This window comes from Xenopus laevis, chromosome 1S, assembly GCF_017654675.1.
Source record: "Xenopus laevis strain J_2021 chromosome 1S, Xenopus_laevis_v10.1, whole genome shotgun sequence".
In the NCBI taxonomy this organism is placed as follows: Eukaryota; Metazoa; Chordata; class Amphibia; order Anura; family Pipidae; genus Xenopus; species Xenopus laevis.
This window is the reverse complement of record NC_054372.1, coordinates 173,609,075-173,632,463: the sequence shown is the minus strand read 5'-3', so window position 1 is coordinate 173,632,463 and position 23,389 is coordinate 173,609,075. Positions and strand designations below refer to the sequence as shown.

The following is a 23,389-nucleotide window of genomic DNA, read 5'->3' as shown; positions in this document are numbered from 1 at the left end:
TTGTGTAATGTTTTCTTCCTTGACCCCCCCTGGAATATTTTCTGCAAATGTCCATGTCAGTGAAGGGTGACATTTGTAATGAATATGTATTTATATTCATCCTGGTCAATAGGGTCAAGCATCATTTGTACCGGTCAGACTGGTAAAATACTGGCCAGGTGGCAACCCTAGGTGGCATCCTTATTTACATGTAGTGTTGCCACCCGGCCGGTATTTTACTGGCCTAGCCGGTATAACACCAGCCAAGGCCGGGATTACAAATTTACCGGCAATGTAATACACCGAAAAAAAGGCCGTGGCCTGCCCCCAGCCTGCTCAAAACTAACCGTTTTTCCTGGGCTTCTTGCCAAACACGTGCATTGGCTCCGCCCCCACATCACGACCCGCCCAGCCAATAGCGCATCATGGCCCTGCCCCCTTTAGCGTCAAAACTTGTCCTTTGAACCCCGCAACCCTATTTACATGGGCATCAGTTACTACTTTATATATTTATAGAAAAGCTGTTGTTAGGTTTGTGTGGAAACCCAAATATGGGTATAACCAATAATGTTTTCTCCCTTGATCCCCCTGGAACATTTTCTGCGGTCGCCCATGGTCACATTGTTTAGAATGCTATAAGCATTACAATTTAATACAACACGTGAGTCGAATCTGTAAAGTGTTAATATGCTGCATCACTTGAATTCTACACATCTAGTAAAAAGCCAGTTTGCAAAAAGGAAAGAACGCATGCTGCAATATGCGCGATAATATACAGCTCGAAAAATGAAAAGACGCAGCCTTTCAAGCCCCTGTGAGTCACGTGATCTGTCTCCCAGGCAACGGCGACCTGCGTCTCCGCGCTTGCTGCTTCCTCTCAGCGGCGCGCGCTCATTGTCCCTGTTTAGTGACGTCACTGTTCATTCTGTCACTATCCTCCGGTAACATGGCCGATCCACGCTTGAGGCAAATAAAGATCAAAACCGGCGTGGTAAAACGGTAAGGTGGCGGGGAGACCGGCTCTGTGATTGTGATCTGATGTGCGGGAAGAAGTCACTTGGTTAGAGAGTTTGGGCCTAGTCTCTATCTTGTATAGTGTCAGTCTGAATAAGATTGGGTGTGGCTTATTGGAGGGCCTGTTACTTTGTCGTAGGTTGAAAATACAGAGACTGCGTAGTGCAGCGGTTTTGTATCAAATCCTGCCAGATTCTGACAAAATGGTCTGTACTTAATGGGAGATAAAGGATGGATGTTATGAGCAGAAATGTATAAATGTATAAGCAGCGTTACACTGGGTTTCCTGAAGCACACGCACATCACAGAACCTAGGGGTTTAATGGCCAAAGTCAATCACAAAATGTAGCCAAAAGCCATTTCAAACATAGCCCTGGAATTAGCACAATGAAATGAGCCACCAGGTAACGGTAGATCTTTAGCTGGTGATCAAGACTAGTTCTCCTTTAAGGGAGGTTACACATAGGGGCAGAAACTGTCAGTTTGGGTGCTAAGGACAGGGCTGCCATTAGAAATCACGGGGCCCTGTACAACAACATTTTCGGGGGCCCCACCCTCCTTGTGCCCAAACCCACCTTTTCAGGGCCCCACCCACCCTGGCGCCCAAGCCCTGCCCCAGACCCCGCCCACACCTCATCACAGTTAAAAGACCACACAGATATCAGCACTGAAAAAGTAACCCCACCCTCCCTACACACAAGTTCTAAAAAGCTATTGATGGCCCCCCTTACAAGTAAAAAAAAAAAATTGGGGCCCCAAAAAATTTTTTTTAAAAAAAAACATTGGTGGCAGAGGCCTATAGAATATTAAAATAATACTTTGGTGGCCAGGGGATTAAAAAAACACAAATTGGTGTTCAGTAGAATTGAACTCGTGGCTTCAGTACTTCAACTTCGCCTCCTTGCATGACTACGGGTCTTTTCGCTGCTTTGGGACTTCGGCTTCAGCTATTTTAGCGGCTTCGGGTCTTTTTGCCGCTTCAAGAATTCGGCTTTTCGGCACTTCTGAATTTTCGGCTGTTTAGCTGGCCGCAAGATCTTCGGCACTGGCAAGGGGGGCCCGGCTCTTTCTAAACTGCAGCACTGCCGGGCCCCCTTCATGCCCGGGATGCTTGTCCCCCCCTGATGGCCCCCTGGCTAAGGGTATGCAATTTTGGCAAATAGGCCACTCACAGGTAGGGGGCTGCAGTGCTGCTACTGGTCTTGCTTTACATAAATATTACATAGGCTGTAACTGGAGAAGGTGGTAATCACTTTATATTAAACCTGCATGTCATGCCTACTCACGGGAAAACCGTTCCTTTAAAAGAGAATTCAACCCTTAAAGGGGTGGTTCACCTTCAAGTTACTTTTAGTATACAGTATTATAGAATGATCAATTCTTAGCAACTTTCCAATTGATCTTCATTACTTATTTTCTAGAATTATTTGCCTTTTTCTTCCAAATCTTTCCAGCTTCCAAATAGGGGTCACTGACCCCCATCTAAAAAACAAATGCTCTGTAAGACTACATATTCTTATTGCTACTTTTTATTACTCCTCTTTCTATTCAGACCTCTCCTATTTATATTCCAGTCACTTATTCAAATCTGTGCATGGTTGCTAGGGGAATCCAGATGGCTGAAACTGCAAACTGGAGAGCTGCTGAATATAAAGCTAAATAACTCAAAAACCACAAATAATAAAAAATTAAAACCAATTGCAAATTGTCTCAGAATATCCCTCTCTACATCACACTAAAAGATAACTCAAAGGTGATCAACCCCTTTAACTAAAAACGTTTGAGGATTTTGATTTTCTCTGGCAAGGACTCCTTCTGGCCATAGGTGCGTGAAAGGCAGTATTGTAACTTTTGACCTAATTGGCAAATAAACTGTTAGTCCTTATGGTTTGCATTGCAATGATTGAGGTCCATCATTTAGCCCCCACATTGCTTGACCTTGAGAATTTTATTGATTTCTTTTTACAGAAGTTGGTTGGTCCTAGAGTTGTTTTTGCAGTCCTGTCAAATTCGTAAAAACTATTTTAAAATGGAAGAGGTTTGGGAGGCACATATTTATTTTCCAGGACTATCACCTGGTGATATATTTTTTTTCTTGGGAAACATGGGGGACCATTGGCAACTGTTTGTGCTAAAGCAGAGGTGAGGTGGTTTATGGGAACTGGGAAATGGATTGAAGGAGGTATATTACACCCAAGTTCCTCTCCTATTCCTAATTTATAATTAGCAATTTAAGAGCCTGCTAGCTGGCTGTGGGTGAGCAGAGATGGAGTAGAGGAGTGCAGACCTGCTTTTGATAGAGAAATACAACAGGACACCAGATCTTGCACCTAATGTCTTTATTTAAAAATAAATTTATTTCTTCCAAAGAAGAATCTGCCTGAACAGATAATGTGTTTTTATACTTGACTTTGACCATATGCTTGAAATTTAAAGAACAAAGAGCTCCTCTTAAAGCAAGAGGGAAGACATCTTGTTGCTTTGGTTTTCTTTGCCTCGATCTCATTAATTGCATAAAGCATCCTTAAATATGTCTTTTTCTATTCATTTGGAGCTAATAATGGATTGCAATTTAAAGTGAATAAAGAGTGCTAGGGGCATGCCAAAACAGCACTGACACTGTCCTATTGTTTCCTTCTGATTAAATGAAAGTGACACCAGTAGGTTAGAATGAGACTAAGACAATTCACATTGCAATTGTGTTAGTTTAACTTTAACAATCTTTTAACACTCTTGTTTAAATGTAGCTGACATACCATAATTACAAATCTACAAGCCTTGATTAAAGAATTTTACATCTGAACCTATGGGGATCATGTATTGATTTCTTTTCCCTCCTCTCAAACAAACCTTTTTTTTTTTAGCCACTGCAAAATTGTGAACCATTTGCACAAATCATGTGTAGTTTTGCCGATGTAAATATTATATAGTGAAAACCTGGGAAGGTAGTGAAATGGTATGTTGTAAAATCATTGTATCTGTCTATCCCCCGCAGTTCATGGCAGCCATCTTCTTTTCTTCTTTAAACCTTCAGAAGCAGACCTTCATTTATTAGTATATTAGAGTATTTTTCCGGTCCCGGTCCCGAACTGCGCATGCGCCGGAAACAAAGGTCTGCTTCCGAAGTTTAACGAAGAAAAGAAGATGGCTGCTGTGAACTGCGGGAGACAGAATCTGTACCGAGGGGTAAGTAAAAAGCTTGGGGCATTTGGCCCGGGTACCACCTAGGCTGGGGGGTAGGAGGGGGGTCTACAAAGGGTAGGGGTTTTTTATGTTACGGGTTTGTTTATCCTTTAAGACTACTTAAAATTCATGTAAACATTTAATGGACTTATTTATCAAATCTGTGAGGTTTTAAACTTTTTTTCTACTTCGAATAAACTCACTTTATTAGAAAAAAAAGAAAATAAAAACCTAAATTGAATACAGTCATGAAAAAAAACTTGAAAAATTAGGATTTGTTTACAAGGTCCAAAAACTACCCGACAATAGCTTGAATCTTGCCTAGGACAACTAGAAAATATCCCATTAAAATTTGAATTGTGGCAAAAATCGTTGATAAATCACCCCCTAAATAAACCCAATAGGATTGTTTTGCTTCCAATAAGGATTAATTATATCTTAGTTTGGATCAAGTACATGGTACTGTTTTATTATTAGAGAAAAAGGAAATAATTTTTACAAATTTGGATAAAATGGTGTCTATGGGAGATGGTCTTTCTATAATTTGGAGCTTTCTGTATAATGTGTTTGCGGATAATAGATCCCATACATGTAGTTGTATCTTTTTCGTGCTTTTCAAAACTTTTCTTGTCAGGAAAATTTTAATGAACGAACACTGTTATCAATACTGTTGCTTCATGAATTCATCAGAATGTGTTTGATGGCTTTAAGCAGTGGAAAGCACTTAAGTATTAATGTGCAGCTCAGCAGCAGTACTGTGTACTAATACCCATCTGATACACATATTATATTTAATTTTCAGATTACATATGTATATTGGGTGTATGTTAGGGGAAGTCTAGGAGAATGCAGCAAATGTTCTGAAGCATTTTTAAAAGCTGCTGTTTTAGCAGATATCTGTAAATATCATACTTCTCAGACAGAAATAACTGTGTGCACAGTTTGAATATATTCGGTTGTCTAATATCAGGCATTGTTAGCTTTTATGTGGATATATTGATACCTTATTTTTAATGCCTGCTTGGGCCATGTATAGCATGCTTGATCTCTTTTGATTAGAAACGCTTAAAAATTTGTTGTTTACAAATTGGGTTGTTATATATATATATATATCACATTTATTCCTCCTTCCCTTGTTAATGAAAACTTTTAGGAACCCCTCTCAGCCTGCATTATAATTTAGTCCATTTTCAACAAAAAAAATGGTATGTGTTTCATTTTCCAGGAACATCTGAGTACTGGGGTGTTTTCTGAAAAAAGATTTTTAATGAAGCAATTCAGTTGCATGAAATTGTGAAAAACTGGCTGTGCAAAAATTTGTCATTTTGCTAGTTTGAATGCATGTAAGGGCTCTTACACATGAGCGTTTTTACCTGCGCTGGAATAGACGCATTTCATTATTTCAAATGGGGCTGTACTCACACAGGCGTGTGTAGGCGCCGAACGCAGGAAAAATGCAGCATGTTGCGTCTCAGGGGAGCGCAGGTAAAAACGCTCATGTGTAAGAGCCCTTACTGTTCAATACTGATTACTGGCAACACCAAATTGGTTGAATTAGCTCGTTAAGCATTGAACTTCATAGGCAGGTGTGTCCAATCATGTGAAAGGGTATTTAAGGTGGCCAATTGCAAATTGTGCTTCTGTTTGACTCTCCTGAAGAGTGACAGCATGGGATCCTCAAAGCAACTCTCAAAATATCTGAAAAGCTATCTCAGAGGTTTAAACTGTCAGTTTCAACTGTAAGGAATGTAATCAGGAAATGGAAGGCCACAGGCACAGTTGCTGTAAAACCCAGGTCTGGCAGGCCAAGAAAAATACAGGAGCGGAATATGCGGAGGATTGTGAGAATGGTTACAAACAACCCAAAGATCACCTCCAAAGACCTGCAAGAAAGTCTTGCTGCAGATGGTATATCTGTACATCGTTCTACTATTCAGCTCAATTTGCACAAAGAACATCTGTATGGCAGGGTGATAAGAAAGAAGCCCTTTCTACACCACAAACAGTCGCTTGTTGTATGCAAAAGCTCATTTAGACAAGCCACAGTCATTTTGCAACAAAAACTGTGTTTGTTCATAACAAAAATCACTTTGCATGGCGGAAGAAGAATACTGCATTCCAAGAAAAATACCTGCTACCTACTGTCAAATTTGGTGGAGGTTCCATCATGCTGTGGGGCTTTGTGACTAGTTCAGGGACTGGGGCCCTTGTTAAAGTCGAGGGTCAGATGAATTGAACCCAATATCAACAAAATTCTTCAGGATAATGTTCAAGCATCAGTCATAAAGTTGATGTTACGCAGGGGTTGGATATTCCAACAAGACATTATATTTTAAAAGCTCAGCCAACGATAAACAAAACTCTAACGAATTAACGAACTTTTTCATATGACTGTTTTTATCAGTTAAAGGGGTTGTTCACCTTCCAAACACTTTCAGTTGAGTTGTTTTCAGATTCTTCACCATAAACAAAGACTTTTCCCAATTGCTTTCCATTTTTTATTTTTTCCTGATTTCCCAAAATTGAAGTTTAAGGTTCCTGTTAAGGCCAGCTCATTGATCCACATCTGAACAATTTGCTACATTTAGTTGATACAATGAGTTGATACATTTCTCAGCAGTATCTGTGCAATATTAGCAGATATTGTATCAATTCTGAGGGTAAGGTCACACCTGGAGATTTAGTCGCCCCCCGAACGGTTTCCCCCTGTCTTCCGCCTGCTAGAATGAGAAGTTTTCCCCAAGTTGCCTCATGAGGAAATCCGGTGACTTCGGAAAATGTACCGCTGCGAGTGTCATGCTGCAGGCGATTACTAATTTTAGCAGGTGGAAGCCATTCGGGGAGGTTAGTCGCCCGAAGCAGCCTGGGCATCTAAAGTGCCATTTATCTACATCAGATACAGTAATGTGCAGTTCACATCTCTATTGGCAGAAAATGTCCTGAGAGAGAGAGAGAGAGATTTACAGAATCATTGCTTTAAACAATTGTTGCCATTATGAAGCTGCATTTCAAGCGTAGTGATGGAATGGGATACTGGTATTTCTCCTCTGCATCAATAACTATTTTATCCAGGATAGATCCTAGCTAGGCATGGATAGGGTTGCTGCCGGGGCAATGTTCTTGCCTGTAAACAACTAGCTCTACATCCTTTATGCTCCAATTCACTCTAAATCCCCTACTTCAAACTGGTGCAAGTCACACAATGGCCACCTCCACCTGTTTACCTATTAGGATATTCACATATGGCACCATCAGTGAAAAATTATTTCATTCAAAACGCCTTTATTTGAATGTGTCTCTGACCCAGACACTCTGCAACATTTCAGACCACCATCGGTCCTTTATCAAGTGATGGTGTTGTCTGTGAATATCCTATTGAATGAAGAGAGGCCGCAGTGCTGCATTCGTGGAGGTAGAGCTGATTTCACTGGCAGTTCCAGCTCAGGCCTGCACCCCACTAACTTCTGTGACCCCTGGAATCCACACTTCAGTAAGGGTCTCTTGTGGCTACCTGACTTTGTAAGAACTGAGATTAGTCCAGAATCTGCAGCTCCTGTTTTCATGATTCTGCAGCATAACGTATTGAGTATTGTTCGTACAAATATTTTATAGAGAAACAAAGCACTGTTCTAGCAAAGGATAGGAAATTGATTTTATTATTTTAGTAAAGGAACGTTGCATACAAAGACATTTCAAAAGTGGGAAGGAAGTTGACCGATAAAGGTTTGGTTTTAAAACCAACGTTGTGTACAGTCTGGACGTGTATATAATTGTAGGAATGCTGCCAGCATGCGTTCATAATAGAAAAATCATGCCTGAAACATTTCAAGAATATCTTTTAGCACATTAACAAATTGAAAGGAGACCACACGGCATCTTAGAACAGCACGTCTTTAATAAAGTACCTGCGTTTGAAGAGGTGCAAAATCTGTTAAGCATGCATCCTAACGTGCTTGTAATGTGGGTTATTGTAATACATTTTGGCTTTAAGTGATGATTAGACAAGGGCTCAGCTTGAAATATATTGTTCTCTGTGCAAATTTAATCTTGGTATAGCTTATTATTCTTCATCGTGCAAAAGATTGTTTGGTTTCTTCATCCTTTTGGCTGATGTGATTCCATGAAGTGTCTTGAAAGAGAAATAAATGCTCTGTTCTCTATAGTTGCATGGCAAAGTGAAAGGGTTACAGTAACCAGCACTCCACATCTGTTCATATTCCCATATTACTTCTGGCTCATATTCTAAGCAAGACGTACGTATGCAGTATTAGTGTAAAGCAGTGATCCCCAACCAGTAGCTCGTGAGCAACATGTTGCTCTCCAACCCCTTGGATGTTGCTCCCAGTGGCCTCAAAGCAGGTGCTTATTTTTGAATTCCAGCAAGTTTTGGTTGTATAAAAACCAGGTACACTGCCAAACAGAGCCTCAATGTAAGTTTACAATCCACATAGGGGCTACCAAATGGCCAATCACAGCACTTATTTGGTACCCCAAGAACATTTTTCATGCTGGTGTTGCTCCCCAACTCCTTTTACTTCTGCATGTTGCTCACAGGTTTAAAAGGTTGGGGATCCCTGGTGTAAAGCATTGACATAAGTCTACTGCCCAGTGATGGGTTTAGATAACAAGAATGGATTTAGATAACACGTTATATAAAATATATGTATATTTACTAAGGTACTGTAATCTTAATGTCAATTTGGCCTTTCATTAGAACCTGTGTTTGAGGTTTTGTATGCTCAACAAAATATTTAATAAAAAAGCGACCGTACCTTCAACTATTTATTCAAATCGTTTCTTCTACTATTTTTTAGTTTTACTTAGAATGTTCATTTTTATATGTTGCTTCCATATCTGAGCTGTGGCCTGTTAAGTCCTTTTGGTATTTTGTTTTGCTTGAATTCGTCATGTGAATTGGCACTTATTCAGATTATTATGTCAGTGCCTATTTGCTAGTGCGTCTGCTTCGTCATTGTTGCTTTTCACTCTAGTTTGGTATTTTGTCTTGTTATTTGGAGCTGCTACTCGTGGACAATTAATATGACCAACTTGCAGCCATACATATCTAAACGAGGTACGGGTATGGGACCTGTTATCCAGAATGCTCTGGACCTTGGGGTTTCCAGATAACTAGGGATGCACCGAATCCACTATTTTGGATTCGGCCAAACCCCCAAATCTTTCGCGAAAGATTCTGAATTGGGATTCCCTAATATGCAAATTAGGGTTGGAAAAGGAAAACATTTTACTTCCTTGTTTTGTGACAAAAAGTCACACGATTTTCCTCCCTGCCCCTAATTTGCATATGGCAAATCCTGCTGAAAAAGGCTGAATCTCGAACCGGTGCATCCCTGCAGATACTGGATCTTCCCATAATTTGGATCTTTATACCTTAAGTCTACTAGAAAATCATGGAAACATTAAATAAACCCAATAGGCTGGTTTTGCTTTGAATAAGGATTAATTATATCTTAAGTTTGGATCAAGTACAAGGTGCTGTTTTATTACTACAGAGAAAAAGGAAATCATTTTTAAAAATGTTAATTATTTGTATAAAATGGAGTCCACTTTCGGTAATTTAGAACTTTCTGGATAACAGGTTTCCGGATAAAGGGTCCCATACCTGTACTACAAGAAACTGCTCAGTTTGCACACACAACAATATTATTCATTTGTGGAAGAGGAAACCGGCATAGATGAGTTGTGGACAGTTGGAGCCATGATTGGATAATATGTGAACTATGTAAATCTGCTGGTATGAGAAGTATGTTAGGCTTCTGAAATATATTGGCTTCGTCTAATTTTAAAATTACAGTGAAAGCTCCTTTTACATAACCTGAAGTTTATTCTGCATTCTACACTGTTTTGCTGTAGTCCCCCCAATATATAATGCATAATACATTTCCCTGGTTTTTACATTTTCCCAGGTTTTACACCATTTTTTTTCTGGTTTCCTGAAAACATGTAACATGGGGGTTCTACTGTAGTCTTAATTATATGTGAACACATCAAACTGGAACCTATTAATTAACCCTATTCTTATATTTGTCAAGAACACTACTGCCATTATCACACAGGGTGATTACCAACAAGTGGCTAACGGCTGTGTAAGTTCAACCAAATATTAATGTATTGACCCAAAGCTATAAATGAGAGAGTGTCCAAATAGTCTGCTTAGCCTTCTGGGGGGGGGGGGGGTTCTTTTTGGTGCATTATTACAGTAAGGTGGCCCTCAAAGGCATATCCAAGGATGAATATGGCAGTTCCTGAATGGAAATGCTTTTACAGTATGTAGTAACCTACAAAGTGCCCAGCACCCACCCCAGTTTCTTTAAGGGGAAAATGAAAAATTAATATAAGCTTCCACATACTGAAATAAGCCATTTTCTAAATTCAATCAATTAAAAAATATGTATCATTTCTGAAATAATCAAGTTCATTTTCACTATTCCTCTCTCAACATGTGTTGCTCTTCATTATTTCTTCATGCAGGACTTGGGTGTCAGATATTCGTTGACAGTTAGCTCCAATATATCTTATAGGGGGGCTCCTTTAGCTTAGGAGATTTATTAGATCTCACTCTATTAAAATCACAAGACATCATGTCTCTCTACATGCAAAATTTGTTCGATTTTGTTTGTACTGGAATCGGTTATTTGAGTGAGCTCTAATACATCTGCTAGGAAAGGAAGCCCCTCTATAAGATATATTAGATCTAACTGTTAATGAATATGTGACACCCAACTGCTGCATGAAGACAGAATGAAGAGAAATTGGGATAGTGAACATATTTTAGAAACTATGCAGAATATTTAATTGAATGTATTTAGAAAGCTTCTTATTTCAGTATGCTAATGAAGTGCCAGGCAAAGGCATGGCTATTTTGTAGGATTTTAACTTTTTTTTATACATTAGTATAAAAAATAAGGAGACCCATGAGTCTTCAGATTGCAGAAGGAATTCATGAGGATAACCACTTGTCTGGGTGCCAGTGGAGAGTTGTTGAGGCCAGAGCCTCCTTCTCCTCTGAGCTGCCCACATCAAGGAACATAAATAGATGCCACAACCAAGCTGCCACTTTGCTCATACTTTATTTTTATTCACTGACCTAGATCTCGAACTTTTACAACATCAGAAATGCTCAAGGTGTTTCCATCAAACGATTGTGCCGATGTTCCTTGATGAGGTCATCTTACCTAATGAAAACGAGAGGCTGTTCATTAACTTATATGCTGCACGTTGATCTTTTGCTTTTACGCAATCAGTTTACAGCTTAACCACCTGCCTATTCAAAGCTGAAAAGCTAGATTATGATTAATTTCCCGCCCGTAATAAAGAAATCCGTTGAAGTCGGTGGCATCCCATTCTCTTCCTCAGCAATTCAGTGAACAGTGGCCTCTATTCTATATCATTTATAATATATATATTTTTTTTTTTCAATGGCGTTGGGCGTACATCTTCCACAAGTGTGACCTTGGGCGAGACCCGCAGTCAGAGACTAAGAAAAAATGAATCATTGCCCCTGCTTTCCTCCTTCTCTCTGGAAGTTAAGAACACCGTGCATGGCTTTTATACAGTTTTGCACATTTGAGTTAGCTTCTTGCACAGCGGATCCCCTTAATAAAATGACAACAGTAATTTAGTTTTGTCATTTGAACTGCTACCGGCTACATGCCTCAAAAATACAGTATTAGGGCAGCTGAATGTGTGTCGGCTTTAATTCTTTTTTCCATTTTCCAGAGAGCGGCTTTTCCATTAACTTTGGGAAAACACACTGGCAGATTCGTTTAAAAGGAGCCCTGCTCCACCCTGCCTCTAAGTGACTTGGCACAATCAGAAATTAAGATCAAGGGACATTTTTCTCATTAGACCGCCGTTTTGTTATTCGCATTCCGACGAAGGCATTGTGAATCCCGACCATATCCGCGTTATAACTCATCTCGAGGAGTCTTAAGACACTTACTGTAGCATATGTTAACTATTACAAGATGCCTTGATGGAAGGATATTAAAATGACTGGTAATTGACATAAAATATGACAAAGTGTTGTAGGCTTTCTGAGCAAAGCAACACACATTACAGAGGAGCAGCCCCATAATGTAACTGATTAATGAAGGACTGCCGAGGCATACGCTTGCTGATGTTATGAAAAATGAATTCTTTGTTGTCTTGCCTACAACCCGGGAACTGCAGCCGGAAAAGACTATTAGCGAGGATCATTATCAATAGTGATATTTTCAAACTCTATTATAGCAATCAGGTTAGAATTTATTCAATAGATTTAGTTCATTTGGTGGTAATTGATAAATAATCAAAATTTATCAATGTGCTTGCACACATTTCACTAACAATCAAGCAAAAATGCTCCATTTACCACCTGACTTGGTCCAAATTAGGATTAAATTGATGATCAATTAATCTCAGAAGGGGCAGTGTTGTATTTTGTAAAGGCGCTGCAGCAAAATGGCAAATAAATGGAGTAAAGCGTGTAGATTAGCAGAATGAACAGGAATGAGTGGTGCGGCTATGGTTCGTGGCTAATAAGCACGCAGCTGGATTACAAATGGCTGAATTTATTGTTGTTGCAAAAATTTGCTGCTAGTTAATAATATGTACAACAGTTGTTTGCTGTGCAGCAGATATCCCTCTGAATGCCTGGGCCCTCCTGCTCTCTGCTTGCACCTTCCCCATGTTCCCCCACACATTTGTGATTGCAGTGGGCAACATTTTGAATTACGCAATATAACATTTCTTTCCTATTTTTTAAATATATAATTCAGTTTTTACTTATTTATCAGTGTATATTCTGTGTGCATTTATTATGTGCTTTGACACATGATTCCAGACTTGGTTTATACAGTTTTCTGTGCTTGGCAAATATCTATGATTATATGTAGGAAATGTTCAACACTGTGTACTCTACTAACATATAAATAACCGTAATATACCTTGTTATCACTATTGCATGCCTTATCAACCTAGACCCAAACTCTTTGTCAGATATCTATCTATCTATCTATCTATCTATCTATCTATCTATCTATCTATCTATCTATCTATCTATCTATCTATCTATCTATCTATCATCTCTCTATCTATCTACCTATCTCAGTCTACAGTATCTATCTATATCTATCTATATCTATCTATCTATCTCAGTCTACAGTATCTATCTATCTATCTATCTATCTATCTATCTATCTAATCTATCTACCTATCTATCTCTATCTATCTATCATCTATCTATCTATCTATCTATCTATCTATCTAATCTATCATCTATCTATCTATCTATCTATCTATCTATCTATCTATCTATCTATCTATCTAAAGTAATAATTAGCACAAAAAGCTGTGTGTTTATGTGAAAGGGGTGATTCACTCTTTAACATAACCTTTAGTATGTTATAGAATGGCTAATTCTAAGTAACCTTTTAAATGACTATCGTTTTTTTTTTTTGTTTTTTTTACATATATATATAGTTATATATGCTTTTTCTATTGACTATTTACGGCTTTCAAATGGGGATCACTGACTCCATCTAAAAACCAAACGTGCTGTAAGGCTACAAACTTATTGTTGTTGCTACTTTTTATTACTCATCTTTCATCAAAGCAATGCATGGTTGCTAGGGCAATCTGGACCTTAGCAACCAGATTGCCAAAATTGCAAACTAGAAAGCTGCTAAATAAAAAACGAAATCACTCAAAAACCACAAATAATAAAAAAATGTAAATCAATTGCAAATTGACTGAAAATATCACTCTGCATCAAAAAAAGAATTTCAGGCCACGTGGCGGCCATGGGCGGCAGGGAAGGACGCGCCGCCCGGAGCTCCTGGACCTGCTCCGGGCGGCGATCGTGACAGTCAGTCACAGACAGTCCTGATGCGCTATGGGAAAGGGAGGTGTGTGGAGGGATTGGCTACGGTATGTGCAGGGATTTAGCTGACCCGCGTATAAGCCGAGGTCGAGTTTTTCAGCACATTTTGGGTGCTGAAAAACTCGGCTTATACGCGAGTATATACGGTATCAAGCACCCACTACAGAATGGGCTGCTTGTTTATATGCTATGAGAGGATGATTCATACCGATATAATTCGCACCAACTCTTAAGACGTTTGTGTAGATATGCTTATTTATGTGATATAAAATTAATAATGTAACCCCTACTCTAAAATATAAGGATATTATTAGTCACAAGGAGTTCTGTGACCATATAAAAGCAGGAGGGCTGCTGTCATATACAGGGGATACATTATTAAAGGGGTTGTTCACCTTTTGAGTTAACTTTTAGTATGATGTAGAGCAGGGGTCCCCAACCCTTTTTACTCGTGAGCCACAATTAAATGTAAAAAAAGAGTTGGAGAGCAACACAATCATGAAAAAGTCCATGGGAATGTCAAATATGGTCAGCTATTGGCTGTTTGGTAGCCCCTATATGGACTGGTAGCCTACATGAGACTCTGTTTGACAGTAGTACACCTGTTTTTTATGCAATTAAAACTTGCCTCCAAACCAGGAATTCAAAAATAAGCCCCTGATTGGAGGCCACTGAGAGTAACATCCAAGGGGTTGGTGAGCAACATGTTGCTCACGAGCTACTGGGTGAGGACCACTGTTGTAGAGAGTGATATTCTGATTATATGTGGTTTTTGAGTTATTTAGCTTTTTTTGAGCAGGTCACCAGATTGCAATTTCAGCAATCTGGTTGCTAGGGTCCAAATTACCCTAGTAACCATGCATTGCTTTGAATAAGAGACTGGAAAATGAATAAGAGGAAAGATGAGTAATAAAGAGTAGCAATAACAATAAATGTGTAGCCTTACAGAGCATTTGCTTTTAGATGGGGGTCAGTGACCCCCATTTGAAAGCTGGAAAGAGAAACTATAAAAAAATAAAGCCCAATTGAAAAGTTGCTAGAATTAGCCATTCTATAACATACTAAAAGTTAACTTAAATGTGAACCACCCCTTTAATTATAATGCACAAGTTTCAGTGTGTCATGTGACAGAAATTACCTCACTAAATTCCATTTACCCCCGCTTGTAAATTATAAGGATATAAGTTACCAAGGAGTTTCATGACCATATAAAAACATGAGGCCGAAGGCAGAGTGTTTTTAAACAGGTCATGGAACTCCGAGGTTGCTTTTAATATCCTCATATTTTGCAACAGGGGGTACTTTATTTATTATAATACACACATTTCAGTGAGTCATGTGACCGAAATGACATCAGAACTCACCGTTTATAACTGATGACATCACTGATGACATCAGAACTCACCGTTTATAAGGATATCATTTACAAGATATTCATGGCTTTTGTGTATTATGATATAACTTACAGGATATCGATGACTATTGTATAATGGATTCCATATCTGCTTCTCTGTTCATATAACGCTAGCCAACTTCATGAGACTGGGAGTTGTGTGTGTGATGTGCAAGGGAACGAGAAAGTAGGAATTTCTTTCTCTGAAAAGATGACTCTGAACTTTTTGAATGAGCCAAGGCAAGTGTAAATAACACATATGTCAGCGCTGCTCAATAAGACGTGGACATTGTGCCTGGAGCAATGTATCAGCTGTCAGGCCACTATTAGAATTTTATTTTTTATTTGTCCCTCTCTGAAACATCTTTGTTGGTTTTGAGGTGGTTTGTGGCTTGTGATGTGACATTGATAGAAAAAAAATGGGATTGATTTAACAGGGCATGAAATACTTTTTATCTCAAATTGTCTGCTGGTTATGTCAGGTCCCACATTCACTTATAGGTCTTATCTGTCACCTTCTCTACAGTCTTATCAAATCTCTCACTGTGCTCATTCCCAGGTGTTTACATATTTCATATGAGATGTTTTGGAAAGACCGCGACATACGTGCCTTTATGGTCCATGTGCTATGCTTGTATAGTATTACCCTGTATATTAATATCCTGCATCTGATTTTATCTGCTATGGGGGCATTTTCTTTATCGCTTATATTTTTTTCAGCTTGAAATGCATTAAAGGGGTGAATCACTTTTGCGTTAACTTTTAGTATGTTATAGAATGGCTAGTTCTAAGCAACTTTTCAAGGGGCATTCATTTTTAAAAAGTTTTTTAAAATTATTTGCTTTCTTATTCATACTTTCCAGTTTTCAAATGAGGGTCACTACTACTTTTTTTTTTTATTAATCTTTTCTTTTCAAGCCCTCTCCTATTCCTATTCATATTCCAGCCTCTTATTCAAATCAATGCATGGTTGCTAGGGTAATTAGGGCCCTAGCAACCAGATTGCTGAGATTGCAAACTGAATGGCTGCTGAATAAAAAAACTAAATAACTCCAAAATCCACACACAAAAAACCCCAAAAGCAATTGCAAATAGTCTCAGAATATCACTCTCTACATCATACTAAGTTTTAAAAGCACCTTAGTTACCCCCGTCCCCTTTTTTAATACTCAGGTGCTATTTGGACAAAATGAGGTAAAGTACAGGTATGGGACCTGTCATCCAGAATGCTCAGGACCTGGATAATGGATCTTTCCATAATTTGGATCTTCATATCTTAAGTCTACTAGAAAATCATGTAAACATTAAATAAACCCAATAGGCTGGTTCTGCTTCCAATAAGGATTAATTATATCTTAGTTTGGATCAAGTACAAGTTACTGTTTTATTATTACAGAGAAAAAGGAAATCATTTTTAATCATTTGGATTATTTGATTATAATGGAGTCTATGGGAGACGACCTTTTCGTAATTTGGAGTTTTCTGATTATATTGGTTATCTGGTTCCTAATAAAAATATTACACAATCCACGGTGGAGATAATCTTTTAGGTTTATCTGAATATCACAGCTAATAATGTTTCTTCTCTTACCAGTCTTGCCAAAGAAAAAATTATGTATGAGAAAGAAGCCATACAGCAGGAAGAGAAGATTGAGCGAATGAAAAGTGAAGGGGGAGATGAATATGTCATAAAAAAACAGGCAAGTATCTGGTGGGGCTATTATAACTAGTACATTAATTTTTCTTTTAAATGAAGAGGAAATGTTTAACACTTGCTAGACAATCTGGGGTTGTATAGAAAAATGTACCTTGCACTGCAAGATGATTTCTAATCAAATGTAATTATTCAGTAATCAAATCTTCTGCACCCCAAAAGTTATTTCCCAACTGCCCCAAGTCATGTGACTTGTGCTCTGATAAACTTCAATCACTCTTTACTGCTGTACTGCAAGTTTTTATATATATATATATATATATATATAATCACCCCCTCCCCCCCCCCAGCAGCCAAACAAAAGAACAATGGGAAGGTAACCAGATAGCTGCTCCCTAACACAAGATAACAGCTGCCTGGTAGATCTAAGAACGACACTCAATAATAAAAACCCATGTCCCACTGAGACACATTCAGTTACATTGAGAAGGAAAAACAGCAGCCTGCCAGAAAGCATTTCTCTCCTAAAGTGCAGGCACAAGTCACATGACTTGGGGCAGCTGGGAAATTCACAATATGTCTAGCCCCATGTCAGATTTCAAAATTGAATATAAAAAAATCTGTTTGCTCTTTTGAGAAATGGATTTCAGTGCAGAAATCTGCTGGAGTAGCACTATTAACTGATGTGTTTTCCGATGACAGGATCCCTTTAAAGAAATTATTCAGTGTAAAAATAAAAACTAGATAAAAAGATAGGCTGTGCTAAATTAATAATGTTACTTATATAGTTTGTTAGCCAAAAATGTAATGTATAAAGGCTGGAGTGAGTACAGCTAGGAACTAAGGTGGGGGGGGTTCCCCCCTGCTGTTTGAAAGTATGATCGTTTTAATGTAAGAGCAGTTAGGGACCGTTTCCTATCCACAGCAGTCAGAGCAAGTAAAAACGAAGGGGGAATTTCACTGCATACAGTCAGGTTTATTTTAAAAACGGTTCACATTTTTTAATTAAAGTATATTGGAGATAAGTTTCTTTTTAACTAAATAAAGTAAAAATGGGATTGAATTTTTTGCTTTTACATCCCCTTTAAAGGCCAGCTAGGGTGAGATTTGGGGCAGGTGCCAATTTGCTCTGATAAATGATGCTTGAAGCCCAGCCTGAGGGTGAGATTTGGGATGAGAAATTTATTTGCTGACCTAGATTGTTTTTAAACTATGTCTATGCTACAGTGTTTTTACATGTCAGGGAGTAAAGTTGGCCATACACGGGCCAATAAAAGCTGCCGACAGACCGAGTCGGCAGCTTATTGGCCCGTGAATGGGGCCCCCCAACGGGCTTCCCCGATCGAGATGTGGCCGAAAGTCGGCCACATCTCGATCGGATGGGACTAAAAATCCCGTCGGATCGCGGCCGCATCTGTTCGTTGATGCGGCCCAGCAATCCTACCGCCCGTTCCCATTTGTTAGGATCCGATCGTTGGGCCCTAGGGCCCATGATCGGATCAGTTCAATATTGCCCACCTCAAGGTGGGCATATCGGAGAGAGATCCGCTTGTTTGGCGACATTGCCAAACGAGCGGATCTCTCCGTGTATAGCCACCTTAAGAAGAGAAGGTACATTTTAGAGAGAAGATGGGGTTGTTAGTCTGACACCCAGTGCAATTGCCACATGCAGCCTAGTTTAATGTACATGCCATCATCTTGTCATAACCAGTGGGTTAGTAGTTACTAGTCAGCACACCACAACGGCAGCTGATGGCACTATCCGCATTCATGGAAAATTTGACTTTATCGTTTACTTATTTCACTTTGGCAATGTCTTTGTTTTTTTTCCCGTTATGAATGTTATGTATTTCTTCCACCTAGCAGCTAAGGGGTTAAGAGATGTCGCATAACTTTAAATATATATATAAAATACCTGTTTACCTTGGGATTTGCACAAAACGATATTTAAGAGTGTGTAGGCAGGAAATATGTTCCCATCCGGTGGGGTGCCAGTTTAGTAATTTTACTCCCAGGCGCATGGTGAGAATATCATCTCTTCCAAAATGAAGTGCAGAGATAAGTAATAACTTTTTATGCATGATAAGCATCCAAATAGAGGCCTGCTGTTTCTTCTTTTCATTTCCTTCATCTTCCTCTCTCACGTAGCTCCCCCCCCTGCAGCGGCCTCGCAATGTGATCAATATACTCAATCAGTTTTTTTTTCCTCCTGTGGTAATTATCTCGATGTGATATGATCTCAGCATAGTATTTCTTTATTACCTGCGAGAAGCAGGAGATCTGTGTGAGGCCAGCTGATGCCAACGGGCCTGAAGGGGGCTGAAGAAGCAGAAGAAACGCTTTTAATTTGAATAAACTTTTAACAAAGACTGGAGTATAAAGATTATTCTCCTAAGCAGTTATTTTTGTATATGAAGGAGGGGACAGATCTAGAGTTGTTGCTCAAGCGTTTGCTTATCCTAATTCCCTAGCATGGCAAAGAAAGATTTAATTCACAAATACATTTGGGGCATTTTAGCGTTTTTTTTTTTCGTGATTTTATATAGATTTTAATTTGTAAATATTGTCTTTCAGATCGAGGTTTTACAGGAATCCCGAATGATGATCCCAGATTGCCATCGCAGATTAGAAGCCGCTTATGCTGACCTTACACAACTTCTGGTGAGAGCACCTCCCTACTGAATACTTCTTAATGTGCATATGTGTGTATGTATATACAAAAACATATCGGATCCCGTATCCAGAAAGCCAAATTTTAAAAAATAATTTCCTTTTTCTCTGTAATAATAATAAAACATTACCTTGTACTGGATCCAAACGGAGATATAAATAACCCTTGTTTGAAGCAAAACCAGGTTATTGGGTTTATTTAATGTTTACATGATTTTCTAGTAGACTTAAGTTATGAAGAACCAAATTACAGAAAGATCCATTATCCGGAAACCCCAGGTCCAGGGTCCAGAGCATTTGGATAACAGGTCCAATATGTGTGTGTGTGTGTATATATATATATATAGATAGATAGATAGATAGATAGATAGATAGATAGATATAGATAGATAGATAGATAGATAGATAGATAGATATAGATATATATATATATAGAGATATATATATATATATATATATATATATATATAGAGATATATATATATATATTTCTATAGTAAGAAGATATGCATTTTGCCTTATATTATACACAGAATATAATATTACAGCGGTATGGCAGCTGACTCTTCTAAAGGAGCTTAGGGCCCAACAATCGGATCAGAATGTAGGCAATACTAGTGGTTGGATCACGGGACCATATCAACAAACAGATGCGGCCGCAGTCCAACGGGACTTTTTACCCTGCCCGATCGGCATCTGGCCAACTTTTGCCCAAATATTGATCAGGGACGCCCGTCAAAGGGCCCCACACACTGGCCAATAAGCTGCCGACAGAGTCGGCCCGTGTATGGGGGCCTTTACAGGCAGGTTTGTTTAGTTTGGTACTTGGGCTCTTTAGTTTTCAAATAGTGCCTCATATTGTCCATTGGCTTGAGATCAGGGCTTTAATTGGGCCACTCAAAGACAGTCACCTTTTTGTGTTTGAGGCACTACAGCAGTGATCCCAACCAGTGGCTAATGAACAACCTATGGCTCATCAAACCCTTGGATGTTGCTCCCAGTGGCTTCAGATCTGGGGCTTATTTTTCAATTCCAGGCTTGGGGGCAAGTTTTGGTTGCATAATAACCAGGTGTACTGCAAAACAGAGTCTCCTGTAGGCTCAGTCCACATAGGGGCTACCAAATAGCCAGTTACAACCTTTATTTGCACACCCCGGAACATTTCATGCTTATGTTGCTCCCCAATTTATTTTCACATTTGAATGTGGCCTATGGGTAAAAAATATTGGGGACCCCTGCACTACAGTGTTACTATGGTTCTGTGTCTGGACAACTGCTATCTTTTAACAATGGGAGTGTTTTTGTTTTTTTTACTCAGGCTAATGTTTTGCAGAGGTCTTGATATGGTTGACCTATACCTACATTGAACTATGGTGGTGCTAGCGCCTCTAATATGTTATTATGAGTAGGTGACAGTGTCCTCCGCCCTTGAATTATGATTCAATTTTAGGCTTACTTCACACGAGGAGATTCGGCTCTTCGTCTGGGCGTCAATCTCCCCGAACTGCCTTCACGTGTCTCCTCATCCGATATGATGAAAAATCGCCTGCGCTAAAGCACACGTGGCGCTGTGTTTTCCGAAGTTGCCTCATGAATAAATAAAATGGGAAGACACGCGGAGGCAGTTCGGGGAGACAGAGGAAGAGGCAGTAAAAATCTCCCCGAATCTCCTCATGTGAACTAACCCTAAAGGTTTAGTTCACCTTTAAGTAAACTTTTAGTATATCATTGAATGTCTTATTCCTAGAAACTTTTTTTATAGCTTTTAAATGATTTGCTTCTTCTGCCTTCAACTTTCAAATGGGAGTCACTGACCTCTGTGAGCCTAGAGTTGTATTGTTACAGATTTTTACTGTCTTTTCTGCTATTCATGCCCTCTCCTAATCATAATCCAATCTTTCAATCCACTGTCTGGTTGAAAGGGTAAACAAGACTCTAGCTACTAAAATACCAAACTAGAGAACTGCTGAATAAAAAAAACGAAATAACTGCATATGGGTAAGGGCAGACGCGAATATTCAGGAAGATTTAGTCGCCCGGTGATAAATCGCGTCTTCTTCTCGGCGACTAACCTCCCCCCCCCCCCCCGAACTGCCTCCCGCCGGCTAGAATCTAAATCGCCAACGGGATGGCACTCAGAGCGCTTTGTTTTCTGAAGTCATCTGAAGTTTCCTCGTGAAGCAATTTCGGAAAACAAAGCGATCCGATTGCCATCCCGCTGGCGATTTACATTCTAGCCAGCGGGAGGCAGTTTGGGGAGATTAGTCGCCCTAAAGAAGAGGAGATTTGTCGCTGGGCGACTAATCTCTCCGAATCTGAGCGTGTCTCTACCCTTAAGAATACAGACCAAACAAAAAGTTTTTAAATTTGAACTATACGTTAATAGTCCTAAATATGGTTGTAAAACCGAATAAAAATGTTCGCTAATAGTACTTACGCCTCACGTGTTTGCTAATGATTACTGCTTTGTCTAACTAGTGTTTTTGCTTTGCTAATTCAATAAAAAATTAACTGGTTGTTGTGTTTAGGAAAATGAAAAAGAACTGGAAGAGAAGGAGGAATACAAGGATGCACGTTCCATGTTGGATTCGGTGAAGTTAGAAGCATGAGAACTTTTGGCCACTTGTTTTTATGCCTTGACAGCATTCCACACCTATATATATATATATATATATATATATACATATGAATATTGGAAACCTTAATTTGTCAGATTTGGTTGGCTAAGCTTAAAATGTGAGACTCTGCTAAATTCCTAATTCTGTAGTTGTAATGATTTAGAAAATAAAGTTCTTTATCTTATCATCTATATGTGTGTGTCTTTGTCGTTTTCTACACAGTGAAAGTGTTGTGGGTGATAAATGGCAGTATCACAAATAGTCTATTATTTCGACAATAAATATTTGTATCTCTTTATTCCACACACACAATTAGTGGATATTTAACACATACCATTTATTATAGTCTTATAATGTAAAATTGTAAATTATATCCTTATAAACGGTGAGTTCTGATGTCATCAGTTATAAACGGTGAGTAGTGATGTAATTTCTGTCACATGACTCACTAAAATTTGTGTGTTATAATTAATAAAGTACCCCGAGTTGTAAAATATGAGGATATTATAAGTTACCTCGGAGTTCCATGACCTGTATAAAAGCACTCAGCCTTCGGCCTCGTGTTTTTATATGGTCATGAAACTCCTCGGTAACTTATAATATCCTTATATTTTACAAGAGGGGGTACTTTATTCACTATATAATCTGTGCTTCCATGAGCTTAATAATTATATTGGTGGGAGTCGCAAATACATACATCGTAAAGCAGGGGTGCCCAAAAAGTAGATTGGAATCTACCAGTAGACCCTTAGCTGGTGATCAGTAGATCTCTAGACATTGCCAAAAAAACAGCTTGTCTTAATCATCTTCCTGTTTCATTCAATATCTATAACGTTAATAAGAAATAGAAATATACATTTTCTCAAAAAATCTATATAATATTTTCCATGAAAAAAAAAAATGCTAAAAATGCTTTTATGGCTGTAGATCATAACAGGACATCATCACTAAAAGTAGACCTCGCATTAGTAAAGTATGTGCACTCTAATCTATTT

The 23,389-nt window shown here is 38.8% G+C and overlaps 1 protein-coding gene across 1 annotated transcript; it reads left to right on the top strand.

The window, feature by feature from the left end:
• The first annotated feature begins 919 nt into the window (after positions 1–919).
• Positions 920–22,585, top strand: tbca.S (tubulin folding cofactor A S homeolog). Its single transcript, NM_001091899.1, is given in 4 exon segments — positions 920–978; positions 17,047–17,152; positions 19,681–19,767; positions 22,305–22,585. Coding segments are annotated over 4 exon segments (327 nt in total). The 5' UTR covers positions 920–925; the 3' UTR covers positions 22,386–22,585.
• Positions 22,586–23,389: the final 804 nt, after the last annotated feature.